At 41.4% G+C, this 12,631-nt stretch overlaps 1 protein-coding gene across 2 annotated transcripts in view; it reads left to right on the top strand.

The window, feature by feature from the left end:
• DPP6 (dipeptidyl peptidase like 6) overlaps nucleotides 1-12,631 on the top strand; it is a 422,729-nt gene that overhangs the window by 397,800 nt on the left and 12,298 nt on the right. For both annotated transcript variants that reach the window (XM_059819117.1, XM_059819118.1), the window contains exon 17: nucleotides 8,810-8,857. In XM_059819117.1, coding sequence (XP_059675100.1) covers nucleotides 8,810-8,857 — 48 coding nt within the window. The remainder of the gene's footprint in view (nucleotides 1-8,809; nucleotides 8,858-12,631) is intronic.

Below are 12,631 nucleotides of genomic sequence, written 5' to 3' on the forward strand. Positions count from 1 at the left end.
CTTTGATCCTGTTTTCATTTTGATTCTTGCTTGTAAGTATGAGCTGTCTGGCATGGCCCAGAGGAAGGTGATCTATCATCTGCTTACAGCCAGGGTTGCTGTCATTCGGTCATTTCATACATATAAAATTTTATCTGAACGCCACTCGTAGGAGATAAATGACCATGACAAGAGGCTTCCTCCGATGCTTCAAATAATGAAGCTTCACAAATCAGGCAGTGGCCTCCTGCATGTTGAGACTAGGGTGCATGTGCGTTATTTCCAGATATATGAGCGACCTTGGTTGAACTCATTATTCTACAGTGGGTAGTACAGATGTTACCATCCTGCTAGATGTAAAGCTTCCTCTAAGGAAAACTGCTTCTTTCACCTTGTTTGCCAGCTGGACCAGCTGTAAGGTTTATTGCTGCCTTTTGTTTTCTGTTTGCATGATACTTGTTTAGTCCTTTATTAATGCAGTCAGTACATTAAGGATATATTAAAACCTGAGAACTCATGAGAGGAAAACAGCTTAATAACCAGACAATGTGAAGCAATGTTATTTACGAGTTGTATTTTTTAAAAGTTAATATCCAGCATCAGTTATTACTTAGCTAGCTAGGATATAATTCTTTTGTTGCAAGAGAATTTTACTTATGGAAAAGAATAAATTAAGATTATCTGAATCAATTTATACTAGGCTTTTAATGGAATAAACACAAAATATACAATGGGGTTTTATTCTCTCAATGTTAATGAGTTGTAAACGGCACTGAGAAGAGTGTATTTTCTTTCATGCTGTGATTACAAGGAAATATCCTTTTCCCTTGAATGTATCAGCAGTATGTTTATTAGGGGAGCTGGGAGGAGTAACAGGGACTGCAACGCCCTTCCACAGCTCTACCAGGACATGGCTACACAGTCTCTCCATCATGACGGCACTGCCATTTGTGACACTTTTTAATCATGGAATCACAAAATCATAGGAGAATTCGGGTGGGAAGGAACCTTAGGAGGTCTGTAGTGCAACCTCCTGCTCCAAACATCGTCAGAGAAGAGATCAGACCAGGTTGCTCAGGGCTGTGTCTAGTCTTGTCTTCAAAGCCTCCAAGGATGGAGAGTGCACAACCTCCCTGGGCATCCTGAGTTATCCAGAGACTTTCCAAGGTAGGCAGGGAATACATAAAATGTCAGGCATGTTCCTGCACATATGGTATTTCTCTTAGGATTAGCACATATTAATCCAATAAGAAACTTATATTTTAGAAATAGGGACAAATGTTAAACTTTTGCTTTCATCTCTTTTCAAAGTTTGCAGAAGACCTGGATTAAAATTTAATTGAAAGAGGTTAAATTAATGAGGGATTCAATTAGAAATGGCAGGAAATAGAACATAAATTGGAAAAAGAGAGAGAGTTGGGTACGGGCATTTCTCTGTTCAGATTTGTTCTTCCAACCATAGATCTAAACCAGCATACTAGAACAAAATACCTTAGCCTTTTGGGAAGTCAGTGATCGCCCCATGAGCTGGAGTGATTCCCTCCTACCTCTGGTACTTACATCTCCAGGTACACAGTCATGGTGCACTATCAGATTCAGGAACTATACGAGCAAATTCTCCTAACCTACCTCCCTTTTAAAGCTGATCTTATCACTATAACAGATGAATGCACCTGCAATGTTTCTTGAAGGTCTTAGGTTTTCCGTGTTCCTCTTTCGAAGCATCCACATGCATTATTGCATTACGGCTTTTGAAAACCTTAGCCAAAGCCTCATGAAAGGAAGGAAATGCTTTCACTCATCCCACTTGATGTGATACCTCATTGGATGATACTAATTAAGGAGAGGATGGGGATCAGTGAAAGAATTGTAAGGGAAGGTTAAGTACCAGCTAAATGAAAGAACGCAGTAGATTATGATGAAGTGAAATAGAAGGCTAATTGGACATCAGCAGCAGGGTTTATTAGGAGCTGGTTTTGGAAATGACATTACTTAGATTGTTCCCTGGCAGCCTGGGAACCCAAAGCTGGACACAGCTAATGGAATTTGTTAAGGCCACAAAGCTGATAAGCATCATCAGAAGGCAGAGAGAAATACTGAAGACACTGGCTGTCTTGCAGGGCTGGAATGGGAGAAATTAATAGTACAAAGAGCAAAATTAAGTACATGGTGACTCAGGACGAGAATTTGTCTTGTATGCTTGAAGCTCGAGAGTTACAAATGCCTCAGAAGAGCAGATGGGTGCCTGGGCATGCAATGCTGATCACTGGATATCTGCAAACCGCCTACCAGCTGTGGTCATGGAAAAGGCAAATGCTCTTTTAGGATGGACCAGGCAAACAATTTTCCACAGAACTGGGCATGTAGCAATTTCACTGCATAAGGACCGGTTAAGTCGTCCTCTGCAGCAGGGGTAGAGCCCTGGCCATTTCTGTTCAGGAAGGAGGAACTGAATTGAAATGCTCTTGCATTAAGGAATAAGAGGAAAAGAAACTTTGTCTTACAAAAGGGAGCTAAAATAAAGTCATTTATCCTGCTGGATGAGAGCTTTGGGGACACATGACTGTGAGTCTAGCTATAATTAAGGAACGTGTTAAGTTCCAACATGTTAACTATAATTAAGGAATGTTAAGGAACGTGTGGACGAGGCATTGTGGGACATGGTTTAATGGGCATGGTGGTGTTAGTTGATGGTTGGACTTGATGATCTTACAGGTCTTTTCCAACAGTAGTGATTCTGTGATTCTGTGATAATGGGAATACTCATGATTAGCAGAAACAGCTTGTTGGAACAAACCCAAAAAGGTGTAAATTGGAGTGACAGCCAGTGTAGCTTCAAGTTAGAAGGCAGCTCATACCAGAAGAGCGAGACACCAGTAGGAATTTCATCAGCAAAACCAGAATTATATTTAGAGGGCTTTTGTCAATGGTTTTATAATACACAATTACCTGAAGAAGCAAGGGAGGGTCTTCTCAGACCCGGAGGTCCCATGTCCTTCTGTGTTTCAGTGACCATAGGACAGCCAGTGGGATAGAGCCGGTTAGAGTCAGCCCAGCTTCCCACACTGCTGTTTGTAGGCGCCTCTCAAAATCCTGTGGAATGAACTGACCATGCTTATTCACTCGAGCAACGTTTGAAGAACTCATCGGACCTATTTTGTATAGTATAATTAAGGACAAATCTCTTGCTCATTTGCCCTCTAGACACTGCTAACTGAAGCCACCTCAGAACAACCAGATTTATTTCTGCTCTACATAAAGTAAGCATGAAATTTATTACTGGTATCAGACAGGGCAGAAACAAGCAGTACCATCGGTGTGGTTTGTGCAATCCTGCGTGTTGCCTGAGAACAAGACAGTATTGATTATTTTACAAGACAAGTTACGTTTGAGGAAGTAAAGATTAGATTAAAAAATTAAACGCCTTGGGGAGGGTGAATAGCAGCACAAATCTCTTTGATGTTTGTGTCAACAAGCCAAAGCTGTGCCAAAGCAAACAGCATGAACATCTGTCTGTAGCATAGACTGGAAAATACTGTAAATGGGAAAATATTTTAATTGTAAGCAGTGGTTCACAGACCTCTCCATGTCTTTATTTATTAGGCTGATAATATCACCCCAACATATGAACTTTATGCAGCACATATAAATAATTCATGGATTAGCAAATAAAGAGATCTGGAATCTGTACACAGAGATGGCTGTTGTCAATTATCTCACTTGTGCAGAGCCAGACCCTCTCAGCTCCCATTGCTTGCAGCTGCTCTTTTAAATCATTCATCAGCGCTTAAGAGATACGATGGTGGTGCTGGCAGAGAGTATTTGAATTTTCATTGTTTACACACTGTGAATTTAGCTTCTGGTCTGAAATTATCTGCCACATTGAAGCCTTTGAGAATATGGATATGAAGAATAAGACAATTCATCTTTTTTTTCTTTTTTAACACTTAGATAACTTTGATTACCTTTTTTGCAATTTTCCTTCATATTCTTTTTATAATCACTACTTTCATTTTAAAGTTATAGCTGATATAATTTCCTGTGCTGTTTAGATCATTAAAACATCAGGAATACTTTGGAATATTCCCTTAAAAGTATTACAAAACAAATGTCTGGTAAATATTTTGTTCAAAGTTGTATGATTCTTGGGTTTTATTCTGGAAAGCTACAGCTTAACACCTAAATATCTAGAGTCGCTTCCTTCTGATAGTGTTTAAGCAGAACCCTCTTGGAAATAGTAATGAAAGCGGCTTAAAAAATTGATGACAAGCCATGGCCAATGCTTTTTCTTGTCATATTACTGAGGCACTGAGTTTCTGTACACTTTCAGATCACAGCAGGTAGTACTTCCTTGATGATAAATTTGCCTGTGTCAGTACAGTGATATGGCTTAATTTTCTTCTAGCATGGATAATGATAGTAACGTTTTTAAAGTCAAAGGCCTTACCATAAAGCCAGGTTTTTAGCTGTATTAACTGAAAATCTCGTTCCAGTAACTAAAGATTTATGCAGTATTATTTACTATGTGTCTATCCAGGAATGTATAGATCATGTCTGTACACACAGAAGTTCTCCTGTCAATAGTTTTGGTCCTTTCTCTTATGCTACAATTAATGCAGCACCATTAAAACTGCTGTCAAGTTACTGGAGTTAGCTGGTGCAACGCTGGAGCCGAGGAGAAGGGAGCGGAGCCCGCAAGCCAGGTGAAGCGGTCCCAGCTGCCAATGCTCCAGCCCACCCCATCCCTCTCCTGCCGGAGTGTTGCAGAGAGGGATAACAGGGTTATAGAGCCTGTACAGTGCAACCCAGCATCCTAAATAATTTGGGGAAGGTGTCAGGGAGCAGCAGCGCCAAGTCCCACACCTCGGGGTGTAGCACAGCCCTGCTTGTAACTATAAATCCAACAGCATCATCAGAAATCCAACAGCATCATCATCCCCTCGTCATGCAGGGAAGTGGCCTGCCCATGATTTTGGGAACAGTCACCCAGGTTATGGGGCACGTGCTAGGCTTCTCTTACCTTTTCACATCAGGGGCAAAACAGCTCAGTTTCTGCTTTACTTTCTTAAGGTGGAGCACTTGGTGTTTTTTTCTGCAAGGAGCACAAGCAATGCTTAAATCCAGCCTGCACCTGATGCTCACGTGTGCTCAGGACCTCTCTAAGCAAGAGACAGAGCATTTGCAAAGTTTCCAAGGGGGACGGGTAGACACAGGCGCTCATCAGCGCTGATTAAAGAGCAGAAGCAGCAGAATGTGCCAGGGCTCAGGAGTCCCAATCAAAGCCCGTTTGGAAGGGCTCTGGAGAGAGGAGACATAGAGCAGAGGATGTCCTCGCTCTGCTTCTGTCAGCTCCCAGCAGTTCGTTGAACAAATTAGGTTTCACTCTCAGATCCACAAATGACAGTGGATGGCATTTACCAGATGGCATGTGTAATGGGACTGTCACACCGTTCTAGGTTTAAAAATAAAGTATGGGAGGCAGCTAATGAATATACACTTCCTAATTTCAAGAATTTCGTTCTATCCCTGTCAGGCGTTAGCCACTCGACTTGTGAGTGTTGAAAGACTTTCGATGTGTGTGTATTAAGAGACATAGTCTAGCATGTAACTAGGCTGTTTTACTTTGAAAATTGGCATTGAAATAAGCAATTTACATAATTCCTAAAAAAATGTGGTTTTTCTTCTTAATGACTTTCAGCCTGCTCGCAAGTGAAATGCATTGTTTAACTGGAATGTCGTCATTGGGAATATTTAATATTGAGAGTAATCTTTCACACAAATCTGATGATTCTACTCTGTAGATTTCTGTCTTTACCATTTTTCCTCATTTGTTGAAAAATAAAAATTGAGCAATTCAAAAGTCTACTTTTTCAAGGATACTGATGCATATTTTAAAACATTTTTATTTGATATTACCTCAAACTGAGTATCTTTGTATGGGACCTCACATTAAAACATTGATGTGGGGAGATGACAGTAAGGCAGTGAGAGACTAAGGAAACGCAATATGTAACACATGGAATTTTCTAAACTACATACTGGCATTTCCTTTATTTATTAGTTTCTCACAGTTTTTCCAGTGCTAACAGAAAAAGAAAAAATAAATTAGAAAATAAAAGGATTATATGCATTGTATTTCTCTCTTTATCCCTTTCTTTTTGTTAGGCATTTTTGTGTTAATTAAAGGACTGCTCTAGCTCTGATTGAAGTCATTTGGGAGGATTCCTTTTATTTTCAGTGATGATTTTATCATGCCCATGATGAATTGTTTATTAGGTTTGTTGCTTTTCCAGCAGACTGGCTTCTGGGACTGCAGGGAAAAAACAGAGCAGATTTATAAATAAATATGGTCAACATATCAATGTATATTGGTAGTAGAAAGGTAAATTCAAATAAATCCTGGTAAGTAAAACATGATTTTCCCTGTGCATTATATTCACTCAGCTGCATTCAAAGAAAACAAAGCAATCGGATTATTAGTGAAGAAAATTCTCAATTACTAGGAAACAAAAGTCAGGCTGCCATATCAGCCAGCTTAATTATAAATAAATCCTTTTTCTGCCTCTTCTCTGTATAGGTAAGGTCTACATGTAACACACTTGATTGTATGCAGTGGGATCTGGTTTCTTGGCAGCACAGGGAAAACCAATGACACAATGATACCACCCTAAAGTCTTTCTTGCTCTCAAGAACTTATTTCACTTACCGAACCAGTATGTGGGGTTCAGAGTAAACCATTTGTGTTGCCATTTGTGTGCGCACTGTCGTTACAGCATTTCAGGGGCTTTTTCTCAGTCATCTCTACACAAATTTCTGGTTCACGTGACTGGTGATCATGCAGGGTTTGCTTGTAGGTTGAAGGACTCAAGACATCTTAAAGGGCTTGAATCTCAGTGAATATCAAGCCTCTTCAAGCTGTCTTAATTTTGAAGCTTAAAAAACATTGGGGTTTTGGTATTCAATCGAGTACAATGGCAGGTTTCCCCTTCATGCCAGCAGCATGCCACCAGGCTGTCAGAGCCTGAGGAAGTAGGAAACATGGTTTCTAACAACCTTTTCTCCACGGGTCATTTGTGCAGGTGGTTCCAAATTTTGCCATCCGCACCAGCTACACACCTTCATCACGTAGTAAGTTTGAACTGGAAATATAATATATACAAAAAAGAAGTCCTGCCACAAAGACTGGTGAGGCCGCACCTCGAATCCTGCGTTCTGTTTTGGGCCCCTCACTACAAGAAGGACATTGAGGTGCTGGAGCGTGTCCAGAGAAGGGCGACGAAGCTGGTGAGGGGTCTGGAGCACAAGTCTGATGAGGAGCAGTTGAGGGAACTGGGCTTGTTCAGTCTGGAGAAGAGGAGGCTGAGGGGAGACCTCATCGCTCTCTACAATTCCCTGAAAGGGGGTTGCAGAGAGGTGGGTGTTGGTCTCTTCTCCCAAGTGACTAGCGACAAGACAAAAGGAAATGGCCTCAAGTTGTGCCAGGGGAGGTTTAGGCTCTATATTAGGAAAAAATTCTTCACCAAAAGGGTTATCAAGCACTGGAACAGGCTGCCCAGGGAAGTGGTTGAGTCACTATCACTGGAGGTATTTAAAAGACGTGTAGACATGGCATTAGGCACATGGCTTAGTGGTGGACTTGGCAGTGTTAGGTTTATGGTTGGACTCAATGATCTTAAGGGTCCTTTCTAACCTAAATGATTCTATGATTCTATGATCTATGATCTTCACCCACACACAGCATGAGAGCCCTCTGGCCCTGCTGTTTTGGGTCTTTGCTGGGTGTATGGGTGATCGTTCCTCAGCTGCTCACACTTGCTGCTGCTGCATCGTATTGCACTATGGGGAAAGGGAAGGAAAGTAAATAACCACTGTCTCTGAGGTTAAGGATTAACCATTTCATCATTGCAGTGCTTCTTCCACCTTCCTGAACAGTATTGTCAAACTCATTGGAAAAGCTATGAACAGGTATGGTAGTAGCCTACAAGTGACTGTGCTGGGTCAGACCGAAGCTCCTTTTGGCCCTATGTCTTGTCTCTAAGAGCAGTCAGTAGATGATAATTGAAAAACAGAGAGAAAGAAGCTGACAACTACAAGATGAACCTAATCTCATGTACCATCCCATTTTTCTACCAATTAGCCACTTGGTGACTTTCTGAACAAGAAGTTAAATCCAGACCACTGTGCTGAAGACGATAGCGTCCTACAGCACCCTGTGCTGAAGACTATAGCATCCTGTGGTAAAGACTACAGCATCCTAAAGAGTGTAGCACCCTATGGCAATGAATTCTGTCATTCATTCATGTGCATTGCATAGTAATGATAATCCTCTTTGTATAATACTGAGTGTTTTCAAATGCTGCATGTTAAGACAGTATACGTGGTCTTTTTTAGTGTAAGAGACTAACTGGTGTTGAATTAATTTAAAACAAAACAAAACCAAAAATAAAACCTTTGCAAAACAGCAACAGTTATCCATAGCATACAATATGTAAATGCTTTGTGCTGTGATGTTTGGGTGTCATTAGAATAATTTTAAAAGCAAGCAATTTAATTGTGTTTGTGCTAATTATAATGTTTACAAATTAGGGAAAGATGCATTTAGTGGTCCGTTGGGAAAGGGCTTTGAAACCTTGCATGTCTTCAAGTCTACAGTACCGTCATTTATTCATAGACTCTTTCTAATACCAGGGTGATTTGCTTTTTAGATTACTCTTGCATGGAAAGGGAGTCTCAGGAGTCTTCAGCTCCGTGGAATTCAAAACCAGGTTCATGTGAGTCTCTTTGTGCTTCGACAGATATTTAACCAAGTTCTTTTCTTCTTCTTTTCAAGGTCCCCGAGTCCCGATGGTGACTGTTCACAACACAACCGATGCACAGAGTAAGAATGGGCTTGAGCTTTGCAATTCTTCAGAGAGAAGTAGCCGGGCAGGACAGTGAGATGTAGCTGCTCTTTGGTAAACTTACACCAGCGGGGAGCCCAGACTCTGCCTAAATGCAAGTCTGCAAGTCAAAGGGACATGCAGAGCTGTTTTGCTGCCATCACAACAGCTGTTTGGGGTACAAACACAGTGGTTTGGGCATGACATTTGTTATCAGCTTTCTCAAAAATAAATGCACAGTCCAGATCTCTCTCTTTTTGTTGGTCTTCCACAAATTTTAATTTACGTCCTACTCAAAAATAAGAAATATTTAGCTTAATCTATAGTTTTGATAAAATCACTCTGATATGGATTACCAGGTTGAGAGAGATAACGCAGAGGACTGAGCCCCACAAGTTGTGCCTCTGCCTGGTTTCCTGATCTGTTCATGGGTATTGTAGCACTGATTGTTTGGTAAGGCTTTCTCATGCTAATGATTCTCATCTGTACCAGTGTGAAGCTGGAATTATTCCAAATACAGATTTCTTCCCTCGAAATCTTTGGTACTGGCTGTAGCCATTACCAGACTGGTTAGGACTCCCTGTAGAGCCCAGAGAGCCATGAGGTTTCTGGGGTTCCTCCTTCACACCTGTGGCAGCAATACAAATTATCTAGAAAGATCCATTTTTTATCCCAAGTCAGTATGGCAGGGAGCCTCTGACAGACAGCCTTTCTCTGTCCCTTCTATACAGGGGTCTTAAACCAAGGTGCCCCTTTCGCTCTTTCATGAGTCTCAGGAGACTTCATAGCAGGGTGTGGGACTGAGCCTCATGTGAAACCAAGATTTATCTGCTCCCATCATTTTGATGGGAGGCCCTTATCTTTCATTTTAATGTAGAGTTTAGCCCAGCCTTAACCTGCAGATAGGGACTTCAGGCATTGCTGTGATCCAAATAATAAGCAACACCTTTATTCTAGCTGCTTTTACATGGCTGGTATCAGCTTATCGGGTATCAGTTTCTATTAAATGGATTTACAGCAACTCACTGCTATTGTCTCTACAAAGGAGCAGAGTAAACCAGGGAATTTGGCTCCCAAACTAAAGGTTTTCTGTGAAATGCTGAGCTGCTTCATTTCTCACTGAAGGTGGTAAGTGTCAAAGGAAAAATTCCTGTGGCACCAGGACATGTAAGAAAAAAGCACAGGATCCATCCTGCTTTGTACAGTTTCTCTGTGCTCCCTGTTTTATTCCCTGTTTTCTCAATTTCTGTTGGCAACATGCATTTCAAGCCCTTACACCACCTAGAAAAGTTTTGCTTGTAAGCAGGATGTGCAGAGTGCAATCCCAAATTCTGACTGAATTTTTTAAAATCAAATTTAAAATCAAATTGGTGGCATATTGTATCCTTTGCTGTTAAAATAGAAATACTCAGCAGTGTTCCGTCTAGTGTCAACAGTCTCAATACTGTTAAGGAAATGTATTGTACATTTAACTCTAATTTATCCTCCCATCCTTTTCAATTAATTTGTTCCAATTAAAATGTTCCTTTGCAGAGAAAGACGTGCATAAAATTTAGCAGCATCCTAGAACAAGTTAGGTTAAAGCAAGGTACTGCTGTGTGACTGTGCTGTAAGGGCAGAAAGAGACATCTTTGCTGCCAAAGCAAAGCAGCACAACCTACCCTGGACCATGGCTTAGACCATCTGCCATCGTCTTGCTTATGGGGTGATCGTGAGATAAATATTTCATTCCCTTGTGACTCAGTTTCCCCACTGGTCTATAATTTCTGGATTAGAGAGCCGTGATGGAACTGACTGATTTTGCTGTCCAGAGCACGGCTCTCCCCTTTTGTTCATGTTCATGTTATTGCTGCCGGCAATAGTGGGATAGGTGTAGAGCTCCATGTGCCAGTCTGGTCCCTTGTGAAACTACTTCTGCTATAAATATGCAAAAGTTGGCACTTGTAGCTCTTTTGGTCTACAAAAATACAGGAATTGCTTTTTTAAGTAATACTGAAAGCAAATTGCAAGCTCCTAGCTTTTCAGTCTTTCTGCACCAGTGACCACTCATATCTCAGTCTTTGCACAAGGCTGTATCAGCTCTTCTTCCTCCCAGCAGCAACCTGGGCTTGGCAGTGCCCTTGCTGAGCATAACTCAGAGCAGCCCTGTTGATGCCCACAAGGTTCTTCAGCCCACAGAGGGTGTTGCCACAGGGCCAGGAGAGTCAGCTCTGACCTGCAGCTCCAAAGTCGCTTTCTTTCCCCCCCGCCTTAAACAGAATACTTTAATTTTACCGTAGACATGGAGTTGGCTGGCTGGCTATAACAGCATGTGCAGGATAGTGCTCTCATGAACTGTGTTATACCCTCCTGTATAGTTTTATAAAATACTTTTAGGTGAATAAAATGAGAGATACTATAAAACAGAAACAGCAAATGAAGGGCTTGAAAAAGTAACATAAACCACACTGAGACTAGTTTTATTTTGGCAGATACATATGTGTAGAATAGAGAACTGGATCTAGTCATGCACAGAACACATGCCGTACTGAAATTCATGATTTTCTGCACATGATTAGCATTTTCCTGGTTCCTTTTTTCCCCCTCATTCTTTTGCTTTTGAATAAAGGGCAACTGACAGTTGCACATTACTGAATTTACTTATTTAATATGAGCCCATTACTCTATAAAGGGAGTTTGCCTCGTATTCTGCAATAATCTGATAATAGTGAGTTGCACTGAATATTATAGCGTGCTTACATTTAATTAAGCAATGACCATTTGTACTCCACAGACTCAAGCTCCCTGTGGTCCTAAAGCAGAAAAGAAAGTCCTTTAGGAGATATGCCAATCTTTTTTATTTCCTTCCCAGTCTTCCTGGCTTTCTGTGAATGCAATTATATGAATAAATAAAACGGCTTGACTAAATTCCCCTACGTGGCAAGCCCCTTTCTGCTGATAAAGCTACTTGTGTGTGCCATAATTAAATGAGAATCTTAATATTTAACTAAACATAATAGACTGTTGCTTTGGCACTTTTGTGGGGGTGGTGGTTTCAATAGAGATGAGCCAGGCTTTTCACAAGCAGGGTGAATAGTCATTGAACCAACGTACCATTGCTGAAAGATCTGTGAAATGTATTAACCAGGAAGGGCATGCTTTTGTGCTGTGCCTGCCTATTCAGCAGAGATGGGCAATGAGAGCATGATAATCAGGTACTGTAAGTATTATTTGAGGAGCTGGGATTACACATCTATTTATCAGTGTGTCTCGAAAGGGAAGTTACAGTCAATGAAACACATAATTTGGCGCAAAACCCTCAAACCCTCCTTGGGTTCATATGGCAGAGATAATGCCCTGGATGCCCCTGGTTCAAAACCAGCCTGATGCCATGGGGTTGAGCACTGCAACGGGCTCCCCATACCAGGAATCACTGCCACCACAGTGGGATCCCTTCCCCGTGGGTCTCAGGAGCCTCACCATCACCAGGACACATTTCCCACCACCTAGGCCATACAACCTGAAACATCTGAAGATGGGCCCTTTCCCTACCAGCTGGAAGGACTTGCTCTTTCTTATGTTGGAGGTGGCCACTTTTTCTAGAAGAGGCTCAGCGGTTAGAGCGTGTGGCCAGGATCTGGGGAATAAAGGTTAAATCCTGGGAAGGAGGAAGGAATCCTCTGTTTCAGTCCCAGGGAATCCTTGGATAAGACACACAAGCAAAATTAACAATTCTTGAAACACTCTGAAAGCCAAGACTGCTCCAAAACCTGATGTTGCAGGATTGTATGATC

This window comes from Gavia stellata, chromosome 6 (genome assembly GCF_030936135.1).
Source record: "Gavia stellata isolate bGavSte3 chromosome 6, bGavSte3.hap2, whole genome shotgun sequence".
Lineage (NCBI taxonomy): Eukaryota > Metazoa > Chordata > Aves > Gaviiformes > Gaviidae > Gavia > Gavia stellata.